Source organism: Engraulis encrasicolus, chromosome 12 (genome assembly GCF_034702125.1).
Source record: "Engraulis encrasicolus isolate BLACKSEA-1 chromosome 12, IST_EnEncr_1.0, whole genome shotgun sequence".
In the NCBI taxonomy this organism is placed as follows: domain Eukaryota; kingdom Metazoa; phylum Chordata; class Actinopteri; order Clupeiformes; family Engraulidae; genus Engraulis; species Engraulis encrasicolus.
In genome coordinates this window covers 47,517,867-47,532,476 of record NC_085868.1, presented here as the reverse complement: position 1 = coordinate 47,532,476, position 14,610 = coordinate 47,517,867, and the positions used below count along the sequence as shown (strand labels likewise).

General features: G+C 42.5%; 1 protein-coding gene across 1 annotated transcript; it reads left to right on the top strand.

The window, feature by feature from the left end:
• The first annotated feature begins 2,252 nt into the window (after positions 1-2,252).
• Positions 2,253-12,964, top strand: LOC134459568 (transmembrane protein 255B). The gene is made up of 9 exons (XM_063211926.1): positions 2,253-2,346; positions 2,794-2,936; positions 5,913-5,975; positions 7,796-7,885; positions 8,682-8,762; positions 9,179-9,261; positions 9,744-9,911; positions 10,207-10,339; positions 12,719-12,964. The coding sequence occupies exons 1-9, from the start codon at positions 2,253-2,255 to the stop codon at positions 12,962-12,964; spliced, it is 1,101 nt and encodes a 366-aa protein (XP_063067996.1).
• Positions 12,965-14,610: the final 1,646 nt, after the last annotated feature.

The following is a 14,610-nucleotide window of genomic DNA, read 5'->3' as shown; positions in this document are numbered from 1 at the left end:
GTGTTAAAAGGCTTACTATCACATGTAGAGAGAGACAGAGTTCCAATATGTGACCTTGTGTCCTCCACTTGTGTTTGCGGCCTTGTACCAGGAAGTAATACGTCGTGATGATATCACTGACAACAGCATTATATTTCAATATCTCGCAAAAGCTTAATTGTAAAGTCATTTTCTCATTTGCAAACTGGATGGTGAATGAAGAATTGTCCCCCAAAAATTGTTGTGGCTAGGCTGACAGCAGGGAAACTTAATTGTTTTTTTCCACGGAGGCAGGGCATCAGCAAAACGTGAGGCCACAAGCACAAGTGGAGGACGCAAGGTCGCATATTGGAATGCACAAATCGAATGTGATAGTTGATCTGTTGTAGGGGCGGAGCAATAGGAGTAGTGAGCAGTGCATGCCCAGTGCAGTCACGTCCTGGTGGTTAAGGAGATGGGCCCCAGATCAGAGGGTTGCTAGTTCAAATCCCATCCTTCCCTTCCACTCCCTGTCTCACTCCATGGCTGAAGTGCCCTTGAGCAAGGCACCAGAGTAGAGCATGACACAGGAGTGGATTTTCACTCCCGTCCCATCCTGGTCCCAGAAAAAAATCCCATCCTGTCCCCTCCCGGAGTGGAGTAAAAGAAACAAATCCCATCCCGTCCCATCCTGAAAAGAATGTCTCCCAATCCTGCCCACTCCCACTCAAAATCAATCCCACTCCCGTTTCATAGGCTTTTTTAATGAAGAAATGGGCGAGCATTCCCGCTTCATTTTTAATCCCGCTCCTGCCCGCTCCCATTCATCTTTAATCCCGCTCCTGCCCGTTCCCGTTCATCTTTAAAATTTTGACCCACGGGAATTCCTGAAAAATGTCATCCTCTAGCACCAAACCCTACAATGCGCCAGAGACTGTAACCAATACTGTGTAGATAACAACTGTAAGTTGCTTTGCATAAGAACATTGTAATGCATTTGCCCCTGGGGCCGAGGCCCTTCTGTATTTGTGGCGGGGGTCCTATTATGACCATGGCGCGTTGTTCTGCCTCTGATCTATTGTGCAATGAGGAATATACATTTCTTTCAAAATGTACAAGACTGCATGCATTGTACATTTACGTAGATCACTTGCCTTAATCAATACTGAAATTGGGACATTAACCTGAGTGTACAAGATTGATTGAGTGTACAACTTGACTGATCCTCCCTCACCAAGTAATTTAAACATGCCTAAAAGAATTGCATGAAAGTGGTTGGCAGTGATCTACTCAACACAAACACGTATTGCTATATGAAAATGGAAATTAAGGAAAGCTTGCAGCCCAAGTTTTGTGTATATGCATGCTAAGCGGTTTTGTTCGGAACTGAGGAGCCCAGCTGCCCAGCAATGCAATATTGGAGATATCTTAGAACCAAATGCAGGAGTGACTTAGAACCAAATGTAGGCCTAACTAAAAAAAAAAAAGTGTCATCGTCTGTCTGTGGTGGTGTTTTAGGTGTTCTCTTCCTTAGTCTACATTCCATGCAGACTCTTTACAGCAGAAAAAAAACCCACTTGATCAAACAAACCACTTATTCCCAGTTGCTCTTAGTTGATCATCTTCAAAATATACTCCAGGTCAACTGTGTGTAACAAGTGACTGACTAACTGATCTTTGCCAAATCGCCTATATGGGAGAAGAAAGCTGAAGGTAGGCCTGGAAGGGATCCAAAGTTGATGGTGATGTAGACTGTGGCATTTAAATAATTCCATTATTATTATTATTATTATTATTATTGTTGTTGTTGTTGTTGTTGTTATTATTATTACTATTATCATTATTGTTGTTGTTATTATTATTATTATATCACCCTATTGCAATTATTGGGTATAGGCCTACAATTGATAAACATGTATCCTAGCGTCTAGCCATTACGCGTAAAACATATCAATTCTCCGTGCAGTGCGGAAGGAAGGTGTAGGTTTCCTTCTTGTGACATGCGACGGTAGGCCTAGGCCTATCTATTTTTTAACAATCAGCGGTGTCGTTTACTTCGTGGAGCGCTCGTGACGACCTGTGGCAACAACCACACACCGTTGGAGCAAAACAACACGCAGGAACGCAGAAGATGCTACTGCTGCCGATGGATTGCGTTTGTCGAAGCCGTACGTGGATTATTGAACGCTAGAGTTAATTTTCTTATTTGTTTACTGCTGTTGGGAAAACAAAAAAAACGTTCCTCACCTTCAATTACCCTGCTGTTGAAGAGCGATTGAAACTACAGAGAGGATATGCAGCCGCAGCAGTCTACCCTCCAAGTTCAGTGTCAGACCGACCAGAGACACACTCAAACAGACCATCAAAGCACGGAGGTGGACCCCAAAGGTTTGTACATTTGTCAGAGGATTTTAAGTCAGTGTAGAAGTGCAATAATACATATAAGTCTGTGCTTTTTTTCTAAGAGGCTCAGTAGCCAACGCTGCCTTATGAAAAGTTAATGTTCCTGACGGTGACCGTTCTTGGCTTTGCAAATGGCACAGTGGCCTTTTTTGCCTGTCTGTGCGCACAGTGTAGCAACACTCACTGACATTTTAAATAATGGGCGATAGGCTTATAAACGCCATTTTTACTCAAGGATAGGAATATAATTTAGTTTAGTCGTATGGCTTCGTTTTTTTCTAACAAAAGTAGACATATTATTAATTTGAGCAAGTGTGGAACTTTGAGCCTATTCAAAGACTGAAGAGTTGCACAATGATCTGGAGGTGGCAGTAAAGTGGTGGAGGCCTGAATTGTATGGTCACTGTTTTATTTGCACATTTTCCTCACTAGAGAAATACCTGAAACGAAGGTGGACGGCACTCTGGTACACCGTCTCCCTGCTTGCCTTGTCTTTGGTGATCTTAATTGTTGGCTTGGTCGCCTCAACGCGCACGGATAATGTTCCTGTGACTGGATTCTACCCAGGCATCATTGTAAGTAGGCGGCGTCACACATGCCACAGTCCCATTAGGTTTTACCAAGAATTGAAGGTGTTGTTAGATGTTACACTGAAAGATACATTGACTTGGAAAAAAATCTCTCTCACACGCACACTCTCTCCCTCTCTCTCTCTCTCTCTCTCTCTCTCTCTCTCTCTCTCACACACACACACACACACACACACACACACACACATACACACACACACACACACACACACACACACACACACACACACACACACAAACACACAAACACACACACAACATAATGTATGAATTTGTCCACAAGGGATGATGCAGATCATGCAAATAAACAACCCCAATAATAGTCATAGACCTCAATATATGAAACTGAAGCAGCAAGAAAACAAAAAGTTGGGGTCAAAATCTAACTGATGGTTATTTTGGGAGCATTTGATGTTCAAATGATTTTGACCTTATAACTTTTATGGAGCAGGCAAGACAGCTTGGCAAATAAAAAAGTTTGTAAACCTCCTCCTGACCGCTCTAAGACATTTGCGAGGCCCACTGACAGATTCAGGTGTTGGCTTTTGGCTTTCACTTGGCAACACATCTATCCAGGCCAGGCTAGATATGGCTGCCACCTAGGGGCCCCCACCTGCCAGAGGCCCCTTAATTGGTCAACGGGGGGAAAAAATCAATATAATTGGAAAAATGTAACAAGATGCAGCATTGATAACTTAGTCTGCAATGTCAGGTAGAGTTTCAATTCTTATTAACACTCCTATTGGTTTAGAATTATGACGTAACGTATTTAATTTTGTTACTGAATTTGCCTGCCATGGGGGGGGCCTACAGCAACCTGTAGCTTAGGGGCTCTGGGCCTTCTTAATCTGGCCCTGCGTCTATCTACAGTACCACACCAGAGAGAGTAGAGAGAGAGAGGTTCCATTGGCCCATTGTTTCCGGGTTCTATTATTGCAAGGGGGAGTGGGGGAAATCCCCCTTTAGGCAGACCTAGGCAGACCTAAGGACTGTTCTATTCAATGCTAGAAGCATTATGACACGCCCCTTTAGGCAGACCGGAACCTGGTCACATTAGGTGCCCATAGAATATTATGTTAGCATATCTCTATATACTTAAAGAATCTCTGACCATACCAGAGTTGGTTTGAGGTCACAAAGAAGCTGGATGTTGTTTGAAGACCTCGGGAACACTAGTGCTGCGACACGGAGGTGGAGAACTTTAGGTGGGGTTGATCATGAGGGATGACAGCTGTAGGGCATTGGTAAATAGGGCAGTCATGGGTGAGCGGTTAGGGCGTCAGACTTGCATCGCAGAGGTTGCCGGTTCGACTCCCGACCCGCCAGGTTGGTGGGGGGAATGATCAACCAGTGCTCTCCCCCATCCTCCTCCATGACTGAGGTACCCTGAGCATGGTGAGCTGCACTGCTCCCCATGGGGCGCCATTGAGGGCTGCCCCCTTGCATGGGTGAGGCATAAATGCAATTTCGTTGTGTGCAGTGTGCAGTGTTCACTTGTGTGCTGTGGAGTGCTGTGTCACAATGACAATGGGATTGGAGTTTCCCAATGGGCTTTTAAATAAAAAGATGCGCTACTTGCTGAGCTAGAGGCTATATTTTTCCTCCGCTGGGTACGTATCCATCTCCCATACCAATGTTTCTGTGAGCTCACAAGTGCGAGACTTGGTCTGGACTGTGCATTGGTTGCATGTAGAGTGTGTGCATTAAAACAGAGCCGTATATAAAGATCTTTATATACGGCTTTGCGTTTAAATAAACAGCCATGCCCTCTAGTGGTTAATGTAGTTCATGGCATCAACATAGGGCTTTATGTGTAGAGTTGGGCAGCAAAACCAATGCAGTCAGATTAGATGCTTAACCACATTCTTTAGCCTGTACATATGTATACATGCCATGTGTAGTAACACTGAAGTTGACTGTTATCTAGGTGCGTTGACTGCCACACCAAATAGCCACTCTTTGGTGTAGTCTCAGCTTGGTAACTCTATTCCACTTTGCCACTCTCATCTACTGTAAATGTGGCCCACGTACAGTATAGGGCCCACATATATATCTTTATGAGTGCAATAGAAATCATCAAGCCAATTTCCCAAACATGCTCTTGTAACAGAGGTGTTCTTGCACAGTTCATCCTCCTCGGGGCGCGAATTTGCCACCTCGTCAACCATCGCTACTGCACTGTATTGAGGGAAGGAGGTTTACTAACATTCCATGTGGAACTCTGCTAGTTGGCCTCCGTTACACTCTCCCCCCTAAACCCCACTCCCATCCCGGGTTTGGGCACCACGGTGACAGATGTGTTCCTGCACAGTTCGTCCCCCTCAGGGCGCGAACCTGCCACCTCGTCAACTGCGTCAGTGCGGCGCATGGGAGTCTCAGTACGAGCACGCTGAGCTAAAGGGCCGGTCCGATAGCCCAATGCTACCGCACTGTATTGAGGCTTTGGGAGGGAGGTTTACTAAGGTTCCACGCCGAACTCTGCTAATTGGCCTCCGTTACACTCTGGTGATCCAGACCCACATTTCATGTCTTCCTTTAGTATTATTAGAGGAACTCCAACCACCTTTCATCATTTCTCTAAATGTCACTCAACAAACTCCAGAAGTTGTGCTACAATTACATCATGGTTGCCTGCAATGCATTATGTAATATCACAGTAGTGCCCACAATGTAATTGCAAATGTAGGTATTGTGGTTCGGAGGCCTGAAAGGTCCCATTGCTCTTTCACACGTATTGTACAGTACATGAGATGCTCATTGTTTACCAGTAGTTAAAATGTTAGGCAAAATAGGTTGAACTGGGCTGTAATTTTTAAAATCCTATAGTCTGCACCTGGTCTCGCTCATCTGTAAAGTCTGTAAGTCACTTTGAACAAAGGCGTCTGCCAAATACAAATGTAATGTAATGTAATGTAAAAACAAATTCCAAAATGTCTCATCTCTACGCTCCTTACTCCACAGTTAAGCTTTGGATCCTTCCTCAGTCTGGTTGGGATATATCTCTTGGAGAATCGCAGGCCTGTGGTGAGTATTATTATTACTTTTGCTGCATTTTTGCTTTTTTGCCTGTTACTGTCAGGGTTTCCCCCAGCACTTTATTGCTGAGGTGGCCACCTTGACAAGAAACACCTACCACCTTGACTAGGCCCCTTGACAAGAAAATAGCTGTTCCAATTTCTAGATACCAGCAACAACATGACAATAAATATCTTGTATCTTATAACAAGGTTCTCGAAAAATCTTCTGAGTTCGGGATAAGGGATTACATGCTTTAATATCCAGTTATTTTTTGTGCACTCCACTTAGCATAGCCTGATTTGTCAAAAGCCCAAATAGGGGCTTATCTGGGATACTGACTTCAGAAAAAGATGTCTATTTGTTGAAACAACAACAAATTCGGGATATCATATTCTGGATACTAACTTGCATGCAAACACACTAATTTCCACATCCAGTCTGTAGGCAATCAGAGTGGAAAAACAACTATCAATTGGGGGGCGCTGTGGCGCAGCACGCTAGCGCCAGTCACGACAAGTATGAATCCCCCCTAAGCCCCCCTCATTTGGGCTTATATTGCCCACGGGGACCCCGGTTAGAGTCCAACCAGGGTCATTTCCCGGCCCTGCCCCATCTCTCTCTCCCAATCATTTTCCTGTCTACTCATGCTGTCCTATAATAATAAATGCCAAAAAGCCCCCCAAAAATGCTAAAAAAAAACAAACAAACAAAAAAACCTATCAATTGCATTAATCTAAATCACACCTCGCTGACTTTTTGCTGTGCTGTATGTTGAGGGGTCATCCTACTGTTCAGGGAGCGGTAGTGTCCTGAACACCACACCTAGGTCAGCACTTAAATATTCATAAGGCAGCTTACGCAATGCTCTAGTGTTAACTACCTGGAACTGAAAGCCTCAGGTTTCAAAAGTCACACTTATGTACCACACGCACACACACACACACACACACACACACACACACACACACACACACACACACACACACACACACACACACACACACACACACACACACACACACACACACACACACACACACACAGCCAGTGCCAAGTAAAACAATGGCAAGCTAATTCATTTATGAACTTAAGTCTATATCAAGGTACTGTTCATAAGTGACCTCCAGTGAGACTCACGCGAGGTCATGTGACTCATACAGAGGATGTTGACACACAGCTGTGACACCTGTTTACCTTAACGCTGTAGCTTACAGCAGTGGTTCTCAACTGGAACAGTCTTGGGACCCACCATTTTCCACTCTCATTCAGTCGCGACCCAATTTTTTTAGCGTTCAAGTCAATTCAATGCAATTCTCAAAATGTAACCAAGACTCGGATGACTGGTTGCACGCTATCTATCTCGCATAAACATTCAGATTGTATGTATGAAAAAATATGGCACAGAGTTCACTAGCCTATTAAAATAAAAGTTGTAAATTGTTGCAGGAAAAGTTGGATTTTTTTTTTTTGAATTAAGGGTTTTTTTACACCAAGGCTCCGCGACCCACCCATGACCCCTCCGCGACCCACTTCTGGGTCGTGATCCACCAGTTGAGAAACGCTGTAGCTTACAGTATACCCCTGTGAGGCTAATCTGTAGATTATTACCTGTGACAAGGACAAAGTAAAGGCAGTTAGCTACAGAGCTAATATTTTATAGATTTCCCATGTCATAATGTGGACACCCGTGCCTTATACCGTGGTGCAGCCCATGCAACTCACATTTTTTTTCTCCTTAATTTGAGTGGGTGCAGCTTATATTTAGGTGCGACGTATAGTCCAGAAATGATGGTACACATTGTAAATTGCTGTTGTTATTATTGCAGTTGATATCAGCCATCATTTTCATTAGCCTGGGGATAAAAGCCTGCTTCTTCTGTGCCATTATCGATGGGGTCATTGCAGCAGAGTTTCTTGTGAGTACCGGTATACAGAACATGTGTTTGTCATGCACTGCTGGTTGACATGTCCGCCTTTTCTCTCGACTTAAAAACTTTAGGGGAGCTCAGTGGTGTAGTGTACTTTTTTATGGTGGGTATACTGTATATTTGAGCATTTTTTGAAGTGGGTATAATGTATATATTTGTGCTATTCAAAACAATGGATCAATCAATTTTAAGTGGGTATACTGAAATCCCTGAAATTTAGAAGTGGGTATACTGCGTATACCCGCGTTCTACGTAGACTACACCACTGGGTGAGCTCTCACGCAGTTGCTGATTCAGCTCTATAGCAAATTGCCGTATTTCAGGGTTTGATGTTGAAGCTTCACCATGCCATAGTGATTGCGAATAATTTCACTAACCTGAATCTAGTCAGACATTGGGGTACTTAGTATATTTGGTTCTGCCTTTTGAAAGAGAATCCAATGTGCCAGATGTATGTGTAGAGCACATACAAAACAGCATTGTTTTTTAATCAGTTTTTATTTGACAACTGTACACGACATGCAGATTAACAACATGTAGATTAAAAATGTCCATATCCATGTGTTAAATATCTAATAATATTATATCTACTCAATATATATTTTTTTACAATCCTGTACCCTTACAACATTTCTTCAGAAAGGAGGTGATTGAAATTGAGAGAAGTGTTTAGGGAAGATTGTGGAAACGTGAGGGGATTTTACATACAGTATGACTTGATGGAGGGGGATCCCTGTGAAACCCCAAATGTGTTTTTTTGTTTGTTTTCTGATTTCAACTCTAGGATATGAGACCGATCATGGAAGGCAGGTGTATGTTTTATGCACGAGGAGTGGGGCATTCATTCTACTACATGGACCCTGATGTAAGAATCACACACAAGCAATACAGGAAAACGACATAGCTTTATCTCATTTAAGGCCCCATACAGCACATTTTACAGAGTTAATTCAGCACTTAAAGAGATGATCTGTCTACGTGATTAGCTGACACAGAAACATTCACTGTGCAAGGCAAACTGTAGGCCTCATTAATTCTCACTCATTTTATCCCTTTTCTTTTGTCTTCTTTGAATGCCTTGTATACTTCCTTCTATCATTCTCTTTTACATTTTATTGCATTGGTTTTACTTTGCCTATTTTTATTGCTATGTATATAAATAGGAATATGAGATTATGATAAATATGAAATAGGACTATGAGATTATGCCGACTCATGGAAATCCACTCAGTTCACCAGTCTCCATGGAAATCCCCTCCAACCCTAACCCCTGTCTTCCAGGTGATGTGTCCCCATCAAGAGCAGTGTGAACTCCGGGTGAAGATCAACAGCTGCTTCTGCTGCGACTTGTTCAACTGTAAAGGGTAAGGCTTTATTAGAGATGTTTGAATATAGCAGACGCCAATCCCCTTAAATTATACATATGTAATTATAGTGAAAATGACTAAATAAAAAAAGACGATTCTGATTAACACAACCCTCCAGCCAGGTAGATGAGTTGATTAGTGAATTCAACACTGATAGAACGAAGTGAATTGTGACACTGATTTGTGCCTTTTGAACCCCACGTGGATGTACACTAAATGTTCAGGTATACCAATGATTATGATCTTGTCAATAACTGGTTTGCTTGATATGTTTGTTACAATACTGGGATGCATTTCTCGAAAGCATAGTTGCTAGCCAATTGGAAATTGCATTGCAAACAACAAAGTAGCTAACATAGTTAGCAACTATGGTTTCGAGAAATGCTCCCCCGTACGCTAGTTTACACTGGCCGACTCCATGAACCTATTTCCAAAGCATTCAGTTACTAGCCATTATTCTGCTTGTTTTTCCACCACAGCTCTGAGTACTTTTACGAGTTCATTGGCGTGAGAAGATGCTGGGACGTGGTGCACCTGCATCGCCTGATGTGGTCCTGTGTGGCACTCAACATCGTGGGCATCTTCTTAGGCATCGTCACCGCGGCGATCCTTGGAGCATTCCGGGAGCTGGTGAGGGGGATGATATCATTTGTAATGTACAATCGTATTGTTTTGATTTTATTCTAAGTTGATTTTTTTTATTATGTTTTTATTTTGTGTATATTTATGGGCCTTTATTGAAAGGAAAAGTGATGGTGAGTGTGGACTGTATCATTTGTAAGTCCACATCATTATCATATCATTTTTGGGTACATTTAAGGCTTATAGACAGGATAAGTCTAAGATTTTGGAACATGGCAGCATGGCTTATGGTCCTGTCCCTGTTTCTCTGCTTCAGTCCTTAGTTCCCAGAGTGGTCTCCTCAGGCCCTTCCATGGTGACTCTGCCACCCAGCCCTGTTCTGCCTCCACACATCCTGTATAACCCCACGCCTGGACACATGATGCCCTACCATGGCATCTGCCCCCCTGGACCAGCACTGCCCGTCTACCCCAACTACCCCATGCCCATGCAGGTGAGCAGGCAAGAGTGTTGCCACCTGTTCTCTTTTACTCAGTGAGAGTGAATAGAATGGAGACCAAAATTCTTCCAGTCGTTGAACTGAAAAGAAAAGAACCTTGGTATCCATTTAATATAGCCTACAATAGGTTTTCCCTCATTGCCCCAGTTTGTTAGCCTGGTGAACCAGCGCCACCCGCTGGACGGCAAAATGTTTTGTCTACAGGTGGGTCTGGCCTCGCATAATGATTCAATGAAGCCAGAATGCCATGAATCTGGCAAACCAATTACAACGCAAAGATGTGTTTTGAATCAAAGCGGGCAGGGTTTTGAGGGAAAGTTGTTCTCATCAACAATCTTCGGATGTATTATGCATCGAGGCCAGACTAAATTAGACATCCACATTTAGTCTGGTTTATCAGGCTACCAGTTTGTAGCCTCTTTGTGCAGGTGGCCAGACATCAGCGGGCCCATTCCCGCTTTAGGGCCTTTCCCATTACTAATCTCCACCCCTACCCCTTTGCCTTCCTCTTGCCCCTCGTGCTTTCAAACAAAGCCGCAAGTTGTAGGGCTTGAAACGCAACCCCTTTGGATTGGGATGCCCCTTCAACAATCACGGAATGACACTCACAGCTGTCACTAATTCCATGCATTAGGTTGACGTTAATAGCGATTTTTTTTCATGTGCGTTTCACGGAGAAAAGGGCCATCACACAATAGGACAATGTTTAACTTAGTACAATGAAATAATCATTACCTTAAAACCGACAATTGCGGCGAAAATACTTAATCTTGTGTGCTGTTGTGGATGCCGCGGTTTGCTGCCCATTTTTAAATGCAATCGCAATGCATTCAGGGAAATCTGTCGAAGCCCTCCATCTGTGGAGTGAGGTGTCGGAAAATCTCCGCGCGAAGGGGATAAAAGCCCTTCGCCGAACCCCTACCCATCTGTCTGAACGTGAATCGGGATGACACTATGCCTACACGTGGACGCGCAAAACGGATGCAAAGGGGATCGGCGTAGGGCTAAGGGGTGTAATGGGATTCACCCTTACTTTAAGATTCAACTACGTCATAACAACATTGCTATGACATTACAGAGAGCCTTAAAGGGGTATGCCACTATTTTGGGGCTTAATGGTTTGCTACACGGATCCATTGACTTTCACTAGCTTAGCGACATACTCCCTCTTTTACAGTATTTCTCAATTGGTTTTGTACATTTCTCGAATCTCTCTCGCAATTTGCAAAACATAATATTCATTCTCAAAACAGCTTTAACAAATGGCAAAACACGGTAGATAGCCTGCAAAACCGAGTCTCTTGCTCAAAACCCTTATTTGTCTTTCAAAAAACAAGTTTTTATGTCAATGAATGTGTCAGCGATATCAGAATGGTTAGTCATTGTGTATGGATAAGATAGTCAAATCAATTTCTCATGTTGTCAATTGAATAGTACACTCTTGAGGATCTTTTCTGAAGCGAAATGTTGTTTAGATTGGATGGGAAATGTTGTAAATTCAGTTTTATATTACATTGATCAGATAAGATTGAGATAGTTTCATGCATTCAGTGACAAAGCTTTTTGAGTGATATGACAAAAGCAATTGATAATGTACGAAATCACTGACAATTGTACACAGCCATGGCATGGTGGACGAGAGCATTTGCTATATGCCGAAATTAATGAGAAACTGATTTGACCATGTGCACAGGTAACACCAGGAAGTCACAATTGAACAAAGACTTTTGAGAATCATTATTCTGTTGTGAGAAATGTACAAAACCAATTGAGAAAAACTGTAACTTGTCTTAAAGCAAGACAATGCTTAACATGAAAAATAAGACACTTTACCACCTTTATAAACCCCATCCAACGATTTTATTTGTATTAAGCCCCAAAATAGTGGCATACCCCTTTAAGTAACAGATAAAGACTGAAGCCATTACCATTTTGATGAAAGTAATGTTATAACAAAGGCTCTGCGCAAAGGAGGTAATTGTCTGTCCTGGGGAATGTTTTTTGGACACCGGACGAAAGGAGCCCTCGCTTCCTTGCAAAAAGGTCGCCAGTAGTTGAAATGTGCAGGTTTTTTTGCCAGACAGAGGTGGCAACCCTATTGGTGTACCATGTTAACACGTTGTAAACAACATTGTAAACAAATACTTTGTTCTGTTGCCCCATTGTTCTATTGTACAATAATACAATTGTTCTATAACTGTAAAATGAAAGACTTAGTTTTTCGCTTTGCATTTGTTGGTCTCACCCTGTTTTTTTTTTTTATTATTGTTTTGAGCAAACACAAAGCACTCATGGTTGTAATGACAGTTTTGATAGGTTAATGCAATTCATACTGTGTATGTCAATAGTTGTTTCTCTGTCTGACTTTGCTAGCATCACCCAGGCTTAGGGAGCCCTAATGCCAACATCCCCCTGTCCAACTGCGAAGGTTCCTCAGCTCCTTTAGAGGAAAGTCAGCCCCCTTCCCAAGACCCGAGTTGCCCACCAGACACCACCACGACACCCCAAGATGACCCCACCAACGCCACAGCCACAGCCACCCCTAACGCCCCCTCGCTCTACACGCAAGCGCAACCCTTCAGCAACCTCTTTGAAAAGCCTCCTCCCTATGCCTATTAAGTGCATGGAGAAGCTGTGGGCCCGTGGCAGGAGGTGGGGAGGCAGTGATGCCAGATTGGCCAGTCTCCTGCCCAATTGGGCTGTTTAGGATGACCGTTTGCAGGTAAAAAAAAGAGTAACAGCCATAGAAATCAATAGAAATAGAAATACAAATTGGGTGTAATTTAGTGATTCCAGGCGATTTGATTTGGGGCATTTTTTTGAGCTGGAGATCACCACACATCTGGCAACCCTGGCGTTGTCAAGTCTTTACCTTTCTGCCACCCTTCAAACAGACTGTAACTACCTTGGAATCTTGGATTTTAAATGACGGTGCTTGTTAGTGTTTATGTAACACTGGGGGAAAACTGTTCTGAGTTAATTTTAACTGACAAACCTCTCTCTAAGGCTGTGGGAAATGTATTGAAAACAGAATAGTTTGTTGTTTCGGTAGTTTGGCATACTAATACTTCATCACCTTTGAGAACTTAAGAGGACATCAATATTTTTCTTCCATTGGATTTCTTTGAATAGTATTTGTAGGAGAATGAGGAATGGCACTTTAGTCTCATATGTGTACAGTTAGTGCCCCAATACTGAAACTTCGTTTCAATAACTTCATTGAAACCATGCTGCTCTGCTCCAAATGTTTGCACCACTGACTTATATACGTTTGCTAAAATAAATACCCTCAGATCACCACACCACAAATGCTGCAGAAGACCCTAAGGCAATTATCAGAGTTTTCCTCCATTTTCTCCTCTTATCTTCTGAGCAGCATAGTTTAAAAAATATATATAATAGGCCGTGTCATTTCATTACAGCGGATGAAAGGAATGATACCAGTTTTTTTAGTTTAGGTTTTCGGAAAAAGCTACAAGCTATGGAGAGAAGTTTTCTAATCAATCACTACACACCTGTCTGGCTAATGTGGCACAGCAGTTTTTTTTAACATGAGGTGTGTGTGAGAGCCTGCATTGGCCTCCAAAAAATATATAAAATATATACAGTATATATACATAGCAGAAGAAAACAAATAAAAGTGTGAAATTAAAAAGAAAAAAGTTATTTCATATTTAAGACAGAACAATGTGCAATATGTAGTGTTGTGTGTCTGAGAACAATGGCTGAATGTTTGGTATGATGCACTGCTAGACACTAGTAGCCCCCTCTATGGGGACAATGTCATAATTCTAGAACCCTCTCAGGATGTTTATTTATGTATGTATGTATTTATTTATTTCAACTGTAAACATAAGCAATTAAGTTTTGTTCCAGCACTTTTTTTCATGGGACCATAGGCACCTAAATGTTAATGTCTCCATAGTGTTATACAGCAAATCAAGATGCTGAAGAAGGCTCAGGCCGAAATGTCTGTCTGTCATGCTAACCCACTAAAATAAAATACAAAAATCACCCTCAAGAGTGCTGCTTTTCTACAGGAAATGTACGGATCTGTTTGATCGCACCCGAAAACCTTGTAAAGAACAGGTTGGAGTTGAGCACACTCTCTGAAAAAAGCATTTAAAGCATGTACAGTGAGTGATCCAGCCACAAAAATCCTGTGTCTTTGTCCCACTCACTTCCTGTCACCATCTCAGACTGTTCCATCAGATAAAGGCGTAAAGGCCCTTAAAAATACTGTATATATTTTTAAAAAACAACAA